Raw genomic sequence first — 21,230 nt, 5'->3', positions numbered from 1 at the left:
TTAACAAAGATATTCAGGACCTGAACTCAGCTCTGGATCAAGTGGACCTGATAGATATCTACAGAACTCTCTACCCAAAAACAAGAGAATACACATTCTTCTCATCGCCATATGGCATTTATTCTAAAATTGATCACATAGTTGGAAGTAAAACACTCCTCAGCAAATGTAAAAGAAGTAACATCATAACAGTCTATCAGACTACAGCACAATCAAATTAGAACTCAAGACTAAGACATTCACTCAAAACCACACAACTACATGGAAACTGAACAACCTGCTCCTGAATGACTCTTGGGTAAATAACGAAATTAAGGCAGAAATCAAGAAGTTCTTTAAAACTAAGAGAACAAAGAGACAATGTACCACAATTTCTGGGACATAGCTAAAGTAGTGTTAAGACGGAAATTCATAGCACTAAATGAACACATCAAAAAGCTACAAAGACTTCAAGTTAACAACCTAACATCTCAATTTAAAAAGTTAGAGAACCAAGAGCAAACAAACCCAAGCTAGCAGAAGACATGAAATAACAAATATCAGAGCAGAAGTGAAGGAGATAGAGACAGGAAAAACCCTCCAAAAAATCAGCAAATCAAAAAGCTGGTTCTTTTTAAAAATCAGTAAAACAGACTACTAGCTAGATTAATAAAGAAGAAAAGAGAGAAGAATCAAATAGACACAACAAAAAATGATACGAGGGGTCTCATCACTGACCCCACAGGAATACAAACTACCATCAAAGAATACTATAAACACCTCTATGCAAATAAACTACAAAATCTAGAAGAAAGAGATAAATTCCTGGACACATACATACTCCTGAGACTGAACCAGAAAGAAGCTGAATCCCTGAATAGACCAATAACAAGTTCTGAAATTGAGGCAGTAATAAAGAGCTTATCAACCAAAAAAAAGTCCAACCAGATGGATTTACAGCTGAATTCTACCAGAAGTACAAAGAAGAGCTGATACCCTTTCTTTTGAAACTATTCCAAACAACTGAAAAGGAGGGACTCCTCCATAACTCATTCTGTAAGACCAGCATCATACTGATACCAAAGCCTGACAGAGATACAACAAAAAAAGAAAACTTCAGGCCAATATCCCTGATGAATATCAATGCAAAAATTCTCAATAAAATACGGGCAAACCAAATACAGCAGCACATCTAAAGGCTTGTCAACCACAATCAAGTTGGCTTCATCCCTGGGATGCAAGACTGGTTCAACATATGCAAATCAATAAACATAATTCATCACATAAACAAATCTAAAGACAAAAACCAAATGATTATCTCAATAGATGCAGAAAAGGCCTTCAATAAAATTCAACATGCCTTCGTGTTAAAAACTCAATAAACTAGGTAGTGAAGGAACATATCTCAAAATAATAAGAGCTATTTATGACAAACCCACAGCCAATATCATACTGAATGGGCAAAAGCAGGAAGCATTCCCCTTGAAAACTGTCATAGGACAACGATGTCCTCTCTCATCACTCTTACTCAACACAGGATTGGAAGTTCAGGCCAAGGAAATCAGGCCGGAGAAAAAAATGAAGAGTATTCACGCTGGGTGGGTGCAGTGGCTCATGCCTATAATCCCAGCACTTTGGGAGGCCGAGGTGGTGGATCGCTTGAAGTCAGGAGTTTGAGACCTGCCTGGCCAATATGGTGAAATGCTAAATCTACTAAAAATACAAAAAAAATTAGTGGAGTATGGTGGCAGGCGTCTGTAATCCCAGCTACTCTGGAGGCTGAGGCAGAAGAATTGCTTGAACCCAGAAGGCAGAGGTTGCAGTGAGCTGAGATCACACTGCTGCACTCTAACCTGGGCGGCAGAGTGAGACTCCATCTCAAAATAAAGAAATAAAGGGTATTATTCAATTAGGAAAAGAGGAAGTCAAATTATCTTTGTTTGTAGTTGACATGATCATACATCTAGAAGACCCATCATCTCAGTCCAAAACCTTCTTAAGCTAATAAGCAACTTCAGCAAAGTCTCAGGATATAAAATCAATGTGCAAAAACTGCTAGCACTCCTACATATCAACAACAGGCAAGCAGAGAGCCAAATCATGAATGAATTCACATTCACAATTGCTACAAAAATAATAAAATACATAAGAAAAGGCCAAGCATGATAGCTTACGCCTGTAATTGCAGCACTTTCTGAGGCCAAGGCAGGCAGATGGATCACCTTGAGGTCTGGAGTTCAAGATCACCCTGCCCAACATGGTGAAACCCTGTCTCTAGTAAAAATACAAAAAATAGCCAGGAATTGTAGCACGTGCCTGTAATCCCAGCTACTCAGGAGTCTCAGGCAGGAGAACTGCTTGAACCCAAGAGGCAGAGGTTGCAGTGAGCTGAGATTGTACCACTGCACTCCAGCCTGGGTAACACAGCAAGACTCCATCTCAAAAAGATAACATAAAATAAAATAAAATAAAATAAAATAAAATAAAATAAAATAAAATAAAATATAAAATAAATAAAATAAAATAAAATAAAATAAAATAAAATAAAAATTAAAAAATAAAATAAATTAAATAAAATAAAACAAAATAAAATACCTAGGAATACAGCTAATAAGGGAAGTGAAGGACCTCTTCAAGGAGAACTACGTATCACTGCTCAAAGAAATCAGAGAGGACATAAACAAATGGAAAAACATTCCATGTTCATGGATAGCAACAAGCAATATCATGAAAATGGCCATATTGCCCAGAGAAATTTACAGATTCAACGCTATTCCCATTATACTGACAGTCTTCACAGACTTAGAAGAAATGATTTCAAAATTCATATGGAACCAAAAGAGACCACATAGCCAAGACAATCCTAGGCAAAACGAACAAAGCTGAGGCATCACGCTACCCAACTTCAAACTATACTACAGGGTTACAGTAGCCAAGACAGCATGGTACTGGTACAGAACATTGGAACAGAACAGAGAACTCAGAAATAAGACCACACACCTACAACCATCTGATTTTCGACAAACCTGACAAAAACAAGCAATGAAGAAAGGACTCCTTATTTAACAAATGGTGCTGAAAGAACTGGTTAGCTATATGCAGAAAACTGAAACTGGGCCCCTTCCTAACACCTTCTACAAAAATTAACTCAAGATGGATTAAAGACTTAAATGTAAAACTCTAAACCATAAAAACCCTAGAAGAAAATCTAGGCAATGCCATTCAGGACATAGGCACAGGCAAAGATTTCATGATAAAAATGACAAAAGCAATTGCAACAAAAGCAAAAATTGACAAATGGGATCTAATTAAACTAAAGTTTCTGCACAGCAAAAGAAACTATCATCAGAGGAAACAGACAACCTACAGAATGGGAGAAAATTTTTGCAATCTATCCATCTGACAAAGGTCTAATATCCAGAGTCTACAAGGAACTTAAGCAAATTTACAAGAAAAAACAACCCATTAAAAAGTGGGCAAAGGACATGAACAGACACTTCTCAAAAGATGTACATGTGGCCAACAAACATATAAAAAGAAGCTCAATGTCACTGATCATTACTGGAATGCAATTCAAAACCACAATGAGATCAGAATGGCTATTATTAAAAAGTCAAAAAACAACATGCTGGTGAGGTTGTGGAGAAAAAGGAACACTTTTACGTGTAATTAAATTACACTAGTGTAAATTAATTCAACCACCGTGGGAGAGAGCATGGTGATTCCTCAAAGACCTAGAGGCAGAAATACCATTTCTGGGTAAATACCCAAAGGAATATAAATCATTCTATTATAAAGATAAGTACACTTGTATGTTCAGTGCAGCACTATTCACAATAGTAAAGACATGGAATCAACCCAAATGTCCACCAATGATAGGCTAGATAAAGAAAATATGGTACATATACACCATGGGATACTATGCAGCCATAAAAAGGAATTAGATCATGTCCTTTGCAGGGACATGGCTGGAGGTGGAAGCCAGTATCCTCAGCAAACTAATGCAGGAATGGAAAACCAAACACCGCATGTTCTCACTTATAAGTGGGAGCTGAATGATGAGAACACATGGACACAGAGAGGGGAACGACACACACTGGGGCCTGCTGGGGGTGTGTGGTAGACGGGAGGGAGAACATCAGGAAGAATAGCTAATGGACACTGGGCTTGATAGATACATGATGGCATGATCTGTGCAGCAAACCACCATGGCACATGTTTACCTGTGCAACAAACCTGCACATCTTGCACATCTACCCCTGAACTTAAAATAAAAGTTGAAAGAAAAAAATGCATTATGCCACTTCAATGTGATATACTATTTTGCAGTCATTAATATAAAATGCTAAAAATATTTTTGATATCTCTGTAATGAAAATAACAAAATATAAAATAACAGTTTGGGTGAAATAATTTAAAATATATAAACATGTAGAAAAATATAACATTAAAAAGTGTTAGCATGAGAAAAATGAGATTATGGGTGGCTCTTCTTTCTTTTACAATTACCTTTATCTATGTTAAACTATCATTTAAATTCAAGTGGAAAAGAAAAATTTCTTCCCAACAGCAAGATTAATAAAAAATGCACAAATCAACATCAAGTTACCTTATAAATAAATTTCAACAACAGTAGTATACCTTAGTATTTCCTAATTAGTCTTAGTATATCAAAATAGAGCTGCTACTATATAAATCTTTATAATTTCATTATTTGGTTTAGTAAAATAATTTCATTTGGTAAAAAAAAAAAAATTCATTTCAAATAGACTTTTATTTCCTTCATAATACATTTACCTCTAAAGGATGAAGGTTCCTGAAGAGCATTACTTGCCAATCTAGCTGGTCCACAGAATACCAATATAGTGACAGGCGTCACTGCTGAACAACATCTAATATTAGCTATTCTATGGGCTCTGGTCATTTCATCATAAATAAGCCAATCTGTGGGCAGTGCCTTAATTGCTGCAGCTTGACCATTGGCTGGAGGAATCTATTAAGAAAATAAATTTTAAAAATTATTGTGTTTGTCATCTAGTTTATTGGAAATACTTTTAAAATGTAAAAAGTCTCTCAATGAAATCGATGATGTGTATTAGTACATAAGCAAAAATTAAAACAAGCCAATGCTCATGTAGTTTGTACAAAAGTACTCATTACTTAACACATTACCTTTCCCAACTCTAAAATTTATAAGTTTTGGTCCAATATTTAATGTTATATATATATATATATGTAACTAATTAATTTCTTAAAGCAGGAAGGTATTTGGAGCATTTTTCATTGATAGTCAACTACCTAAATTAGTTTCATGTTAAAATCCAAGCGCATTCAAAATGTTTTACCTTTTTATACTGAGGCTGACTGAGAACTGAAGCAGGATGAAATCGTACTTTTTTCTCCTTTGGCCCTGTCAACACTAGATTCTCTCTGTCCACGTGGACTAAATTAGGATACATGCCTGCCACCAATGCAGCTTTAACGACAGCCCAATTTTCAGAGTTTGTGTTAACATCTCGAATGTCACCACCACCTCGCGCTCTAACAAAACCTAGAGAGGGGAAAAAAACCACATCAACTTTTTCTATTATGCAAAAGATACTTTTGTGTATTTTTTCCAAAAACTGTACAACTCATGTAAATTTTGTGATATTCAAATTTCACGATAATTAATAGAATCTCCTCTGAAAAGTTGTTTAAAATATGAACCACCCCTCCCCACCCCAAAACAGATACAGAACCAACATTCTAGGGAAGTGTAGATCTGCTCAGGTTAGATTAAGTATAAGAATCGCTGGGGGCTTAAATTTTTTTAGATGCACATTCTTGCAATAAAGTTCTTCATAATCTGCTCCCAGAAACAAACTAAATTCATAGCTGGAAATCCAAACCATTGTTCTGACATTAACAACATTTTGATTATGATAGATACTAATTCTGTAGATGAAGTCAAGTAAATATATGGTAATTTTTGCTTGAATTTCAAAAATCCTTCATATTTCCTCATGTTCAAGTCAACTCTTAAATCCTCTGGTTCATTCCTTATATTACTCTGGCACTTCAGCTAACCCATGGATCCAGGCTCTGGTACTTTTCTTCTGACTATCACATCAATTTTTTTTTGCTACTCAAAAAGGCAATTCTAAAAGGTAATAGCAATACTAGCATCCTCTTCAAAAAAAAAAAAAAGTGACTTCAAGTATTACCAGCTGTTTTTGTGTTCCAAAAATAAGAAGAGCAGCATTCATATCAATTTTTTAAAATTTCTATTTCACAGAACTAAATAAGTATTCATTAATGGTGATAAAAGAAAATAACTATAAGATCTAAATTGATCTCTGCCAACAAATACAAATTGTTCATTGACAATAGTATCAAAAGGGTATAGATTCTGTCCCTAGATTTCTCAAATACACCTCCTGCAATAGCATTTTTTTCATCCACAAGCAAAAGTTGAAGACACAGAGAAGTCTACAAATCATGCATGAATATAAGATATACAACACGATAATGTCATAAAAATAATAGATAGCATCCGTTAACATAAGAAATACTATGAAATATGGGCAGGGTACTCTCAGTAACTTAAATAGGCTCTTTGAGAGAAAACTTTACCTGATGCTCTAAGTTGACCAAGCAACTGCGTTCTCATGCCTATGATTATTTCCATAGTAGCCTGTGAAACAAAATTCTTTTCACAAAAGGCTCGCTCCCACCCATCACTTCGTGCTTTTTGCCAGGCCTATAAAAAGAGAATAATTGCATAACAAGACACATTTACTAATCACTTCTTAGTGAGGCAACAAGTAACTACAAATCATTACACTAATTCCTCAAGGTCAATTTGCCTTATTCTAATTATTCTATAAAATCTAAGACTTTATGATCAAATAATATTTATCATTAATTTATACTCAAATGCTACAAAAGCCATTGAGTTTATAAAGTCTCAAATGAGAACTAAGTGTCCAGCAGCCTAAATGACTAACAATGTAAAAATACTTGCCTTCTCAGATGCATCTGCTAATTTTACTCTCTACAAAAGTGTACGTTTTCAACTAAAACTTCGTAACACTTGTATCTAAGAATCGTGCCACTCTTGCCCTCCAAAAAATAATCTCTATGTCAACCCTGGACTCTACCTAAGAATGGAAAGTAGGATTTCTATAAATCATCTATATGCAGTATAAAAAGCTCTCCTTTGTGAATGGGTTCTCTTGCTTTGGAATATATATAACTAAAAGACTGAAGCAATAATTTATCCTCTCTGCTTTTGAAGGAGCTGGGGGAAAAGCAAAGAACAGATAGAAATTCTACTCTAAATCTCCCTCTACTTCTCAATTAATCTACTATAATATATGGTATTTAATATACCCAATTAATAACAATAAGTTATCCATTGATCAATACTCACAAAAGAGCTTGAAATTACTTTTGAAAATTATATGTGTTAAAAAATCTTCTATGTCTGAAAAAGAGTACTTTCTGCATAAACAAAGTTAGATTTTTAAAAAATATGGCCGGGCATGGTGGCTCACACATGCTAATCCCAGCACTTTGGGAGGCCAAGGCAGAGATCACTTGAGGTCAGGAGTTCGAGACCAGCCTGACCAACATGGTGAAACCCTGTCTCTACTAAAAACACAAAAATTAGCTGGGCATGGTGGTGGGTGCCTGTAACCCGAGCGACTCGGGAGGCTGAGGCAGGAGAATTGCTTGAACTTGGGAGGCTGAGGTTGCAGTGAGCCGAGACTGTGCCACTGCACTCCAGCCTGAGTGACAGAGCAAGACTCTGTCTCAAAAAAAAAAAAAAAAAATATATATATATATAGACACAGTCTACATTCAAGAAGATCTGAGGATAAATACAATGCCTATGTTTTCAAGAAATAACATATTCTTCCCCACATATCTGAAATTCTAAATTACATTTAATTTGTCTTCCCCAGGATCCTATTTTCCCCATCTTTTCTTTTCCATTTGCCTCTTTCCTCAACTTCCCATTACCATTATCTTAAAAGGTTTTTAAGTGATTTTTGTATTTTGCTTTACAAAATTAAGTTCTCAGCATAGTGTCTTGAGAACGCAAGAAAAAGCTGAACTCTAAGAAAAATCGACAGATATTAAATCAATATAATTTTCTTATAAGCTTTATTCTATGTACTTTAAATAGTATACAGTATTTCTCAACTAAAATTTTAGAACATTCCTTGCCCAAGACATGATTGAAAAAAACCTGGTAATAGAAGCATAAACACAAATAAATATATATACAAATACACACATATATTCCTATACCGAGAAAATGGGGAAAAAGAGCAAAACTGCTTTAATTTTAACATAACAACAGCAAGAAGATATTTTTCAGGACTATTAATGTGACTTCATAATGAAACAAAATGCAATTTTAAAATTTATAAATTATTTTTAAAATTCCTACATTCGCCCCAGAAATGTGTTTAACTAGCAACGTTTTCAGAAATAAAACGACAGTAATAGTACCTGGAATGCTCTGAGAAGTGCCATATGGTCACTGAAAGCTCCTGCAGTAAAACGTTTCCTACAAAGCATAGCTGCACGTTTTTGAGAGGCCTGAGTAGGTAGTACAAAAGGATCTCGATAAGCTAGTGTGCAAGCAATTGTAAGGATGGGGTCCAGACACTTTAAAACAACAGCACACAAGACCATTTTACCAAGATGTGGTTCTACTGGCAAGTCAGCCAAATGATACCCAAGTTCAGTCAGATCTTCCCATGTATCCATTGCATCTACTGTCTAAGTAAAAGGAGACAGAACAGACTTTGACACGAGCAAACACTGTTTAATCAAACCACACAATTAAAAACCCCTAAATAAGAAATAAGAATATAGATTTTTTTTTGCTACTACATCTCATAAAAATATATTTTGTTTCTAATATACTATATAAAAGAAGTATATCTACTGTTTTATACATGATGTATTATTTAAAGTACATGATCATTTAAGATAATTGTTTAAAAGTACAAAATTAGTTTACCTGGACAAATTGTAGGAGGACAAAAAGAAAAAATAATTATATAAAATTAGTTAAGACATATTTTCTTTTAGTTTAAAATTTCAAGTAAAAATGTCATGTAAAATAAAACTATGAAGACACCAACCTTAAGCATCTGTACAGCATTTCTTACAATTAAAGCTGGTGGAGGTTCAGGAGCTTTCATAAGAAAATCAGCAATGGAACAATTAACTGGGGCTAGCAGCTTGGTATGTAAGCAAAGTTCCTATAAACCAAAACAGTAAATAATATTTTAAAATTAAAAAGAATACTAACCTACACACTTAAAGAAATCATGGTAACTATAGTTCTCAAACACAGACTAGTAGAGTCTCTGATTAGAATGAACAGTAGAAGGAACAATGTCTTTCTGTAAAAGAGGAGCTCATACTTTGCCCTAGATGCCAGAACCTTAATAAATACCCTCTTCAATCAACTTATACCAAGACTGCCATTGCTCCCATTGGCAACATCTCCTCACACTGTTCATATACATAACATTCATAGTCACTGTCCAAAAAAAAAAAAATCTTTTTCCCCCCTTTATACTTACTGCATTCTAGAATATTTTATCTACTCAGCAAATATTTAAGTGCTTTCTAAGTGCAAGGCCCCGTGCAAATTGGAGAAAAAGAAGGGGACAGAAGGAAGCGTCCATTCTCATTGAGTTTACACTGTAATATGAGTAAGCAGACCTTAAATAATTAATTATATAATTAACTACTTAATTACGATTATCATCAGTGCTATGAAGGCTATAGGGAGCTAAAGAAGTAAATATGATTTAATCAAGTTCAGAAAAGGGTGGGAGAGGGAGACCATGGGAAGTTACAGATAGTTTTCCTGAAGAAAGACACTTAAACTAAGATGTAAAGATTGAGTAGGAGTAACTATAAAAGGAATAAGGGGAAAGAATCTAAGGAGAGAGTAGATACCTGTGAAAGCTGTAAGGCAGAAGGAAAAAATATGTGCTTGAGAAACTAAAACCAATGGTGTAAGAGAGGATAAATAACAAGAAATCACCTGTTCCTTCCTGCCTGTGACTGGAGACACAGGCAGGAACGGGCAATTCATGGTCTTGTTAAGATTCTGAATTTTCTCCCAGGAGGAACAGAAAATCACACATAAGCATTGGGAAGTGGGAAATCATCTTAGGTATATGGATGTTTAACACATTATCCTGCCTCTCTTTAAGGGTTTGGAAGCCAGCATTAGCCAAACACACTAAAGAATCAAATAAATGCATTCTGCTAATCTTCCCTAGAAGCTATAGGGGCTGCCTGTTCCATGAAGTTAGAAAACTTAAAACACACACACCACAATTAATAGAGGTCAGAAAATCTCAGTGAACTCAGATCTAAAACTACTAGATAATCTCAGCATCTTATACTGAGATTTGGGTATTATCTTTTGGATCTTAAATAATTTGTTTGCTAATCCCTCTGAGAATTTAAAAGGTGAACACTATATAGTTGAAACTCATAAAATGCTGCATTTAAAAAAATATGGCCGGGTGTGGTGGCTCACACCTGTAATCCCAGCACTTTGGGAGGCTGAGGTGGGTGGATCATGAGGTCAAGGGTTTTGAGACCAGCCTGGTCACAATGGTGAAACCCCGTCTCTACTAAAAACACAAAAAGTAGCCGGGCACGGTGGTGGGCGCCTGTAATCCCAGCTACTCAGGAGGCTGAGGCCAGAGAATCGCTTGAACCCGGTAGGTGGAGGTTGCAGTGAGCCAAGATCGCGCCACTGCACTGTAGCCTGGGCAACAAAGCAAGACTCTCTGACTCAAAAAAAATATACATATATATATATATCCTTTAAAACTGTACCATAATTTACATACATTCAAGTGATTCTTTAAAATTTTGAAGGTTTATGAATTAAATTTTCTTATATAGAAAAAATATTTCTGTTATAGACATAGCCACCCTCCATAATATATATTGAATAATTTTGTTTTACAAATTGATTTTTTAAAGGCCTAATCCATAGAAGTTGAAATGGCCCCTCTCTTCCCTCACCCACAAAAATGCCTTTTATATTTAAATAAATTTTTACCTGTAATGGCATTCTCAAAAGTTCAGGAGTCTGAAATTCCAACATATTCTGGAATCGGAGTCTACTGAACAGATGAAAACAAATTCCAGGTCTACATCGTCCTGCCCTTCAAAATAAAACACAAGATGAGGACTCAAACAATGAATAAAGGCTACAATAAACTGTAAACGCAATGTGATTTAGGAAAGAGAAAAATCATCCAGGATCAGGACACCTGAGTTTAAATCCTATTCTGTTTCTTATCCTCTTATCAATCATTTTGGAAAGTACTTCACTAGTCTGGGACTCAATTATTTCATAGACAGTGAGATTCATGAAGGACACCTACCTGATATATCTTGTAGGGTTATGGTAAAAATCAAAAGAAATAGCATACATATAAAAGTGAGCAAAAAACAAAGCATGAATGAATATTGGTAATTTAAATTCAATCAATTTTACTGAGCTTCTATCAAGCACTGTGTTCAGGCCCAGTGATTAGAGTTGTACAAATTATGCATTACACAGCTCCAAGGGAATGCCATTTATCCTGTCATCATAAAGACTTGCATAATTTTCTATGAAGCAGCAGAAAAATACCTGGAAGAAAAGCAGTCTCCTAAATTCACCCAAAGTCACTATATCAGCTAATGGCAGGGCTAGCTATGCTAAGGGATAGAGATATAGAAATATTCTTGTCTTCATGGAGCTCACAACCCAGATAGGCAATCATCACTATAACACATTGTAAGAGCTATAAAATCTGACATTATTAATCAACTCTTTCCTTCATCAAATACAAGAGGACTTCAAAAAGTTTGTGGAAAAATGGAATTAAAAGAGAAAAAAAAAATTTCTCAACCATTAAGTTCAAGACACTTTTGTAAGTGATGACACCAGCCATTTAGTCCTCCCCAAAGAACTGATGGTCCAGGGAATGTAATTATATCAATGCAGTTTTACATTATTACCCTAAGAAAAATGGGAGTCCTTTATAGGTATTTTAAGATTAGAAAATAAAAGAATTCAGAAGGAGCCAAGCCAGGACTATAAGGTGGATGCCTAATGATTTCCCACCAAAACTCTCATAAAATTGCTCTTGTTTGATGAGAGGAATGAGCAGGAGCATTGCTGTGGTGGAGAAGGACTTTCTAGTCAAGATTTCCTATGGGGTTTTTCTGCTAAAGCTTTAGCTAACTCTCTCAAAACACTGTCATAATAAGCAGAAGTTACTGTTCTTTGGCCCTCCAGAAAGTCAATAAGCAAAATGCCTTGCGCATCCCAAAAAACTGTTGCCATGACCTCCAGTCCACTTTTGCTTTGACTGGACCACTTCTACCTCTTGGTAGTCACTAATTCGATTGTTCTTTGTGTTCAGGATCATACTGGTAAAGCCATGGTTCATCTTCTGTTACAATTCTTCCAAGAAATGCTTCAGGACCTTGATTCCAATTGTTTAAAATTTCCATTGAAAGCTCTGCTCTTGTCTGCAGTTGATCTAGAAGCAATGGTTTTGGCACCCATCAAGTGGAAAGTCTGCTCAATTTTTAATTTTTCAGTCAGAATTGGGTAACCTGAACCAACTGTGGTATCTATAGTGTTGGCTATTTTTGTGCGTTAATTGTTGGTCCTCTTCAACTAGGGCACAAATGAGATTTTTTTCCCTCACAAATTGACATGGATGGTCTGCTGCTATGGGCTTTATCTTTAACATCATCTCGTCCCTTCTTAAAATGAGTTATCCATTTGTAAACTGCTGATTTATTCAGGGCACTGTCACCATAAATGTGATATTTGCTCTTACTTCAATTTTAGAAGAATTCATGTTGCTCTGATAGGGGCTTTTTTCAAACTGATGTCTTATCTTTCTTAGTGCCTCAAATGAGATCCTGTTCAGACATGTTATAATAAGTTAATATGAGTTTATTTTGGTGTAAAAAAATTTTGAACTCCATGCATAATTTTTTTCATAAGATGCATTTTCCACAAAGTTTTTGAAGACCGCTTATACTTCCCTACGCTATACTCTTCGGCCTCTGACTTATCTCCAGGCTCCTCTAAGAGATTTCTATATTTGCCTAGTCCTTAAATGTTTATGGTCCTCTGAGATTGAACCCTCAGCCATCTGCTCTTCTTACACTACCCTCTCCTCTGAAGTAACTTTAATTATATTCATAACCTCAATTTCCATCTGTATTATATCTTCTTATCCTAATTCTAGGCCTACACTTTAGAAACTTCTTAGACAGCTCTACTTAGATTTTTTTTTTTTTTTTTTTGAGACGGAGTCTTGCTCTGTCACCCAGGCTGGAGTGCAATGGCGTGGTCTCGGCTCAATGCAGCCTCTGCCTCCCAGGTTCAAGCGATTCTCCTGCTTCAGTCTCCTGAGTAGCTGGGATTACAGGCGTCCACCCCCACGCCTGGCTAATTTTTGTATTTTTATTAGAGACAGGGTTTCACCATGTTGGCCAGGCTGGTCTCGAACTCCTGACCTTGTGATCTGCCCGCCTCAGCCTCCCAATCCACTTAGATTTTCTACAGGCAACTCAAACTCAAAATAATCAAAAATTAATTATTCTCCCCAGTGAAAACATTCTTCCCATTTTCCCTATCTGACTATGGCACTACTGTCCAATTTTTTAAGACAGAAACCTGGATGACATCCTTAACTCCTCTCTTCCTTACTCCTCACCCCCTACATACACAATCAATCACCAACATTACTTTCTTTAGTATCTCTTGAATTAATTATCTATTTATTTTTATTTCCACCACCACTAAAACAATCCAGACTACTTTCATCTCTCCCTTATTATAGGAAAGTACTAATGAAGGAGCCTCCTACTGGGTCCTCCTACCATCATTTTTGTCCCTGCCAATCCATTCTTCAGAGAGCTGAAAGGATACTATACTCTTGTCATCCCACTGTTTATTTTTTTAAAAAAGAGAGAAAACTCAAAATGGTCCTTAAGAACTTATCCCCAACTTTCAGTTCATTTTTCACTATTCTCTAAACTAAATTCTATCCAAACATCCATCCTATTCACTCTTGCCTTTAGGTAAATAAGTATACTTGGTTATACTTTCCCTCTGCCTTTTAAAAATGCCTTTCCACAACTCCTCCTTTATTCACAATTGTCTCAGATTCAATCTTAACAACTCTGGAAACATCCAGTTGTAGCACAAATAACACTGTATTAAAATTGCTTAATTTACTGGACTCACATATGGCCTGCAACATTTGCCCTACCTCCAGCTTTACCTATCAGGTTATGGTTTATTTATCACTGTATCCGTAACATGTACACAGGGAAGACTTTTGATAAACATTTGTTGAAAAATGGCAATGAAAATTTTTACAGTTCTGGCTTTCATCTCCAATAATATACTATTTGTTATTTTATTTTTTTTGAGACAGGGTCTGGCTCTGTCGCTCAGGCTGGAGTGGAGTGGTATGATCACAGCTCACGGCAGCTGCAGCCTTGACCTCCTAGGATCAAATGATCCTCCCACCTTAGCCTCCCAAGCAGCTAGGCCTACAGGCCTGTGCCACCACACCTAGCTGATTTTTTAATTTTTTGTAGAGACAAGGTCTCACTATGATGCCCAGGCTAGTCTCAGGCTCTTAGACTCAAGCGATCCTTCCACTTCAGGCTCCCAAAGTGCTGGGATTACAAGCGTGAGCCACTACACCCAGCCTTACTCACAATAATATACTATTAATAGCATAGACGTCCAGCTTATTGTATCAAGCCACTATTGGTAATAAGAAAACAACAGACAAAACAACAACAAAGCCCTCATGGGCACTCTATGAAGTTACAAGGTAAAGAAATAATGCATATGAGTCTTCAGTATATGAGGCATTCTTTTAAAGTCAGCATTTCATGTTTTCTTGCTAATTATAATAAAATGCAAGATAAACATTTACTGAAAATGATACTTTTTAATGTTATCTTTTGAAAATTAAAAAGTAACCCAAACACATAGTAAAATAACCAAATTACAAAAAAAAAATTGTCTCCTTACTCCAAGAACCCCACAAATCCTCCTTCTGTTAATAACCATTCATTGTTTTTTAATGTTTCTCCCAGACTTCTCGATGCATTTGTGTCAAAATATATACACAAACACACATGTATTCTTCTTACCACAAAAGACTACTAGATGCATGTTCTATATCCTTTCAATTAACAATGCATCCTGAAAACTCATTCCACAAAAGAACACATAGATCTATATTTTTCCTTTTAACAACTACCTAAAAAGCCACTGTGTGGCTATAATTTATTTAATCACGTCAGTATTGATGGACGCCACACTGTTCCCAGACTTTACATTATTATAAACAATGCTTCAAAGAACAGTCTTAAACATACATCTTTGCACACGTGTGCAAGCATACTCAGGATAAATTATGACAAGTGGAATCTACGGTGAAAGAGTAGATTTGGATAAATAGTTTCAAACTGCACTCTGGAGAAGTCACACCAATCTACACTCCCATCAGTAAAATATGAAAGACTATTGGCCCGTGTTTTTCCTCTATGTTGTACATATTGTTAAACATTTTCATCAATGCCCATCTGAGAGTCAAAAAATAATATCTCATTAATTTGCATTTATTTTGATACATATTAGGTAGTATATGTGAGGATAATGTATTAGTAGGACATACATAATTTTTATTTTGGTAAACTGCCTATTTGTGCTCTTTATCCATTTTAACTGGATTATTAGTATTTAGTTGATTTCAAAGAGCTTTTTTATATAATAAGGAAATTAGCTCTTTGTCCTATATTGCATATGTTTAGAATTTTTCGTTTTGTTTTTTAAGCTTCTTACACCTGAATGTACATTTAACTAGGCAAAAATTTTTAATTTTAACATAACCTACATTCAACTTTTAAAGAAGTATTAAAATGGCTTGCTTTGCAAAAATAATATAAAAATTTTAACATGAAAACTATTATCAAACGTGGAATATATGATAAATGTGTAATGCATATAAAAATGTTTCCATTTTACAGGCAATTGAATGAATATACATTAAATATATATTACCTGCCTTTCCGCTGTATGGCACTAGCTTTGGAAATCCATACCATTTTTAACATTGTAACAAAATTCAGAGCATCAAAGGATTTCTGTAATATTTAAACCATCTTTATGTTAGAATATAAAAGGTATTCAAAAGGTAATAGCAAGAAATGTTATCAACATATTTTAACACGCCAAAAGTTTAATTCAAAGTCCTCTCTTGATTAAATAATTAAAACAGCAGTACTGATTTTTAATAAACCCTGATTTTCTGGTTACAAACGTACTAAGAAAAAAGGATTTAAAAACTAAACTCAGAAGAGCGTAAAACTTCCCCATTCTGTGCTCTGCTAAGCTATCTGTTGCTCTCTGCCACAGCTGGATAATGGCAGCCAGTTCTCATAAGACATCAAGATTGGAGAGAACTGATCTATTCCCTTGAGGTCGTTTTTCTATCAGATTTGCATCATTGTGGAGAATAAGAAGATTAAGGAAAGACATTTTCTGAAATACTTTTCAGGGACCTAACCTTGCAGAGTAAGAATAACAATCAATAATCTTATCCCAAAGAGAAATATTTTTAACCACTTCCACTTTACCTCCTGCTGAGCTACTAACAAAGTTAGCCTTTCCTGAATGTTACAATGAAGAAAGTAAAAAAGAACCATTGTTACCCACATACTTCTTCAAATAACCTATAGTGAAAATTTATTGTAGAGAAATATTTTAAAGAAATACAAGCCTAACTAGAACATGTATTTCAGTCACTCGGTACTTATCCTTTCTCTTTCATAAAATAACTGCATAGAGCAAATAAAAATGTTTGCACAATGGTTTATAAAATTTTTAGAAAACTGCTTCTTAGTTTTTAATATATTACATTTGTCAACTTTGTATGTTAAATAACTTTTGACACTACCCATGTTTTAAATTTCAGTTACTTAATAAATAAATAACACCTAAAGGAACTTTCTAAAATATTCAAAACCCACTTTATCCACTTTAGGTAATTTTAGGGCAATAAAATCTGAATTTTCATTGGCTCACCATTAAGATTTCTAGTGATAATACTCATTAATGTACTACTATATAAAAATAAAATTTATCCCACCTTTATTCAACTTTAATGCATATGGCCAATTTTTATAATAAAATTTTATTTTCTATAAAATATTTCTTAAAATTACATTGAAAACATAAGGCAATTACTTTTTCCACATTAAAAATGATCATTTATATCCACTAAATAGACATAATTTGCTTGCCACACATGAATAATATCTCTTCCCTTGAAAAATCAATTATCTTTACCACTTTCATTTTTTCAGCGAACGTTATCTACCAAAAGTTAGGAACCCCTGCTGGGCATTCCATTACTAAAAGGAAATAAATGCCTTTTTTGTTTTATAACAAAGGTTGGCTGCTTTTGAAAAGGACTTTCAAATAGTAAATATTTTAGGCTTTGAGAGGGTCTCTGTTACAAATACTCCAATCTGCCTTGCAGTGTGAAGGCAGCAACCATAGAGAAAAGGTAAAAGTAGACGTAGCTGAGTTTCAATGAAACTTTTTTTACAAAAGCAAGTGTTAAGTCCAATTTAGCTGCTGGTTATCCCATGGTTTATCTATTTCTTTGCTTTCTTTCAGCATGGTTCTCTTGAACTGAGTATCTTTTGAACACCTGCTATAGGTGAAGCACTAAAGATTTAACAGTGAACAAGGACATAATCCATGTCTATATGTAGAAGGAAAACATAAAAAATATGTAATCAAATTCCCATACTGTGTGACAACATTTTCACTATAACTAACCAAACCCTTTACTTTCTTCCTAGTATTTCGTGAGCAGAGCTACATTTTTGTATACTTTGTTAAAATAACAAAAATTGATTCTATATACTGAATTATTTAAGGCAGAATATTTAGTAAAATCAATATTTAGTATGTTAAATTTATCTAGAACCAGACATTTTTCTTAAATTCTGCTTATAAAAGCATGTGCTGGTCCAAGCTGTCTTGAGTAGAGGTAAAATTAAAAGAAAAATGACTAAATAATAAATAAAAGCATTTGTTGAAGTAGAGCTTAATCTCCTTCATTTAAGTAAAACTACAACTTACCCATACATACCTCTTTCACCTTACCAGAATCAATAACAAAGACAACATCATTGACTGTGATGCTGGTTTCAGCAATATTAGTGGAAAGGATCTGCAACAAGATATTACTTTAAAGTTAATATAAAAACAGAAAAAATAACCAATAAAAGTGTTAAAAAGAAGATTTTATGAAGCTTACTATTTTTCGAACACCTGCAGGTGGGTTTTTTAATACTTTCTTTTGATCGGATGTTTGCATATTTGAATGAAGCATAAAGACTTGATACCTGTTGACAATTGAAAGAGAAAATACACTATAGGACCTGTCTGTTATTTTAAGCAACAGATATAAGGCTTTAGCCCTTACCTATGTGTATTGTCAGCAAACCGCTTGTCATCAAACAGGATGCGATCTCTCAGTCCAACAATTTCGTCATATCCAGGCACAAAAATTAGTACTGCACCTTGGAGAAGAATGCCTTTTTAATATTAAATCTTATTGTGAATCAGAGGCAATCAACAGAATTATAAAAATCTGTATCACATGTTTTCAAGTACTGGTAAACTATCATAAGATGACATGAGATTATTCACTTATTACTATCAGTGCAATTATATAAAAATTTGTACACTTAAAATATTAATTCTTAAAGTATATATTTTGCTCCAGTTCTTTTAGACAACACTTATTTACCAGCATCACAAGTATGGCAGATATTGTATAGAAGATGCATGATCAAATCCAAGTCTACTTTTTCATCATCGAAACTATGATGATAAGCTTTCAGGAGCTCTCTGTCTTCAGCACTGAGGTCATTTCCATTTGTTTGAACCAGAGAACTTTCATCCAGATTTCCAAATTCCAGTGAAGCACTAAAAAAAAAAAAAAAAGACCATGTCAATTTCCATTAAAAAAAGTAATCCTTATGTCCTTCGAATTTCCAATATTCCCTAAGGAAGGTAAGGTAAGTTGACACTTAATGTCCTAGCTATAATATGATTCATGTTTTGATTTCAAGCACATTATTCAAAGTAAAATTTGGCAATGAATGCTTTTAGAAAAACACAACCTGAAGGCATTTCTCCAAAGTAAATATACAAATGGCCTATAAGCACATGAAAAGATGTTCAACATCATTAGCTGTCAGGGAAATGCAAATCAAAACCACAATGAAATACCACTTCACACCCACTAGGATGACAACAATCAAAAAGACAGACAATAACAAGTGTCGCAGAGGGTGTGGAGAAATTTAAACCCTCACGCATTGCTGGTGGAAATGTAAAATGGTAAAGCTGCTTTGGAAAACAATGTGGCAGTTCTTCAAAAAGTTAAACATAGTGTTACCATATGCCCCAGCAATTCCACTCCTAGGTGTATATATAAGAGAAATGAAAAAAATATATCCACATAAAAATTTGTACACAAATATTCATACCAGTATTATTCATACTCAGAAAGTGGAAAAACCTAAGTGTTCATCAATTGACAAATATACAAACTTTGGTATATCCATAGAATATTTATTAGTCATAAAAATAATGCTACAACATGGATATTTTATGCTAACTGAAAAAAGCCAATCACAAAAACCACATATCACATGATTTCATTTATATAAAATGTCCAAAATAGACAAATCTATAGAAACTGGAAGTAGATTAGTGGTTGGTCTAGAGCTGGAGGGGGCCTAGGAGAGTTGGGGGGGGAATAGGCAGAAATACCTAATGGGTACAAGTTTCTTTTTGTGGTGATGAAACTGTTCTAAAATTGATTGTGGTGATGATTGCATAAGTCTGTGAACATATGAAAAACCATTGAATTGTGTACCTAAATGGGTGAATTATATGGTATATTAATTATATCTCAATAAAACTGTTAAAAACCACAAACTTTCAGCTATCATTTATATTTTCTTAATAGGTTGTATCTATTTACTATTATAAACAATATTCTGATGTATAGTTCACATTTTTAAAAAACTCAATAGGTACCAACTTAACATGACTGTTAATTAGAAAATTCTATACCAAAAGCAAGAATCAACATAAATTACTGAAATAAATGCCTTGCTTCATCTTACATGTAAAAATGTAAACTATTGCTATCACTAGCAATTATCAACAGAATTTCTAGGAAGTTCAACTAAATCCAATCTCTCTTAAAGAATTTAGCAGAAAAATAACATGAGACTGTTTTCAATGGGAAAAGTATTAAACTTCTACAACTTAATAATTGGCTCTTGTAAATTTTTTTATTATACTTTAAGTTCTGGCATACATGTGCAGAACGTGCAGGTTTGTTACATACATATACACATGCCATGGAGGTTTGCTGCACCTATCAACCCATCATTTACATTAGGTATTTCTCCTAATGCTATCCCTCCCCTATCCCCCAACCCCTCAAGAGGCCCTGGTGTGTGATGTTCCCCCTCCCTGTGTCCATGTGTTCTCAGCTCTTGTCAATTTCAAGATCTACTTTAAAACACTGTAAGTTTATTGTTTTTTAATTTTTAATACATAAATGAAGAAGACATTATATTCTGTTTAAAGCTATAATCTTTGGATATAAATTATCAATAATCCAGTAAACATAATAATATATTTAATTTTAAATACCTGAAATTTATAATTGATAATTTCATGCTCTATCAAATAAAAAGAAACCCCAGTTAGCCAGGATAATTAAAATATTATCCAGATAAATGCTTTACCTGGTAACCTGTAGTATCTAGTGAGCTTTACTTAACACCATAAGAATGTCTGGAACATTCAAAGTGTTAATAATAAAAGGACTGCAAGTTCTGGGTGTTATTATTGAAAAGACAACTAAACCTACCATATCAGAAATAGCATTTAAACCTATCAAGAATTTTGAGACTCATTGTCACAACTAATTTAAAATGTCTGAGACTACATTTCCAATTTTACATCTACAAAAATCCAGGTCAAATAAAACATTTTATATGTTCTTGAATAACAGATATTTTAATATATTTTAACTTCAGGCTCCATCGTTTTCTTTTTTGAGTCTCTA

The 21,230-nt window shown here is 34.3% G+C and overlaps 1 protein-coding gene across 3 annotated transcripts in view; it reads right to left on the bottom strand.

Moving 5' to 3' along the window:
- The window catches only part of YTHDC2 (YTH N6-methyladenosine RNA binding protein C2), an 81,451-nt gene that overhangs the window by 22,921 nt on the left and 37,300 nt on the right, over positions 1-21,230 (bottom strand). For all 3 annotated transcript variants that reach the window (XM_055298396.2, XM_055298397.2, XM_063612913.1), the window contains 11 exons: positions 18,885-19,063; positions 18,558-18,654; positions 18,390-18,477; positions 18,222-18,302; positions 16,121-16,203; positions 11,078-11,183; positions 9,123-9,242; positions 8,482-8,754; positions 6,595-6,721; positions 5,325-5,530; positions 4,777-4,972 (listed from right to left, as the gene is read on the bottom strand). In XM_055298396.2, the coding sequence (XP_055154371.1) occupies positions 4,777-4,972; positions 5,325-5,530; positions 6,595-6,721; positions 8,482-8,754; positions 9,123-9,242; positions 11,078-11,183; positions 16,121-16,203; positions 18,222-18,302; positions 18,390-18,477; positions 18,558-18,654; positions 18,885-19,063 (1,556 nt within the window). The remainder of the gene's footprint in view (positions 1-4,776; positions 4,973-5,324; positions 5,531-6,594; positions 6,722-8,481; positions 8,755-9,122; positions 9,243-11,077; positions 11,184-16,120; positions 16,204-18,221; positions 18,303-18,389; positions 18,478-18,557; positions 18,655-18,884; positions 19,064-21,230) is intronic.

Source organism: Symphalangus syndactylus, chromosome 11 (genome assembly GCF_028878055.3).
Source record: "Symphalangus syndactylus isolate Jambi chromosome 11, NHGRI_mSymSyn1-v2.1_pri, whole genome shotgun sequence".
Classification (NCBI taxonomy): Eukaryota; Metazoa; Chordata; class Mammalia; order Primates; family Hylobatidae; genus Symphalangus; species Symphalangus syndactylus.
This window is presented reverse-complemented; position numbering and strand designations above follow the sequence as displayed.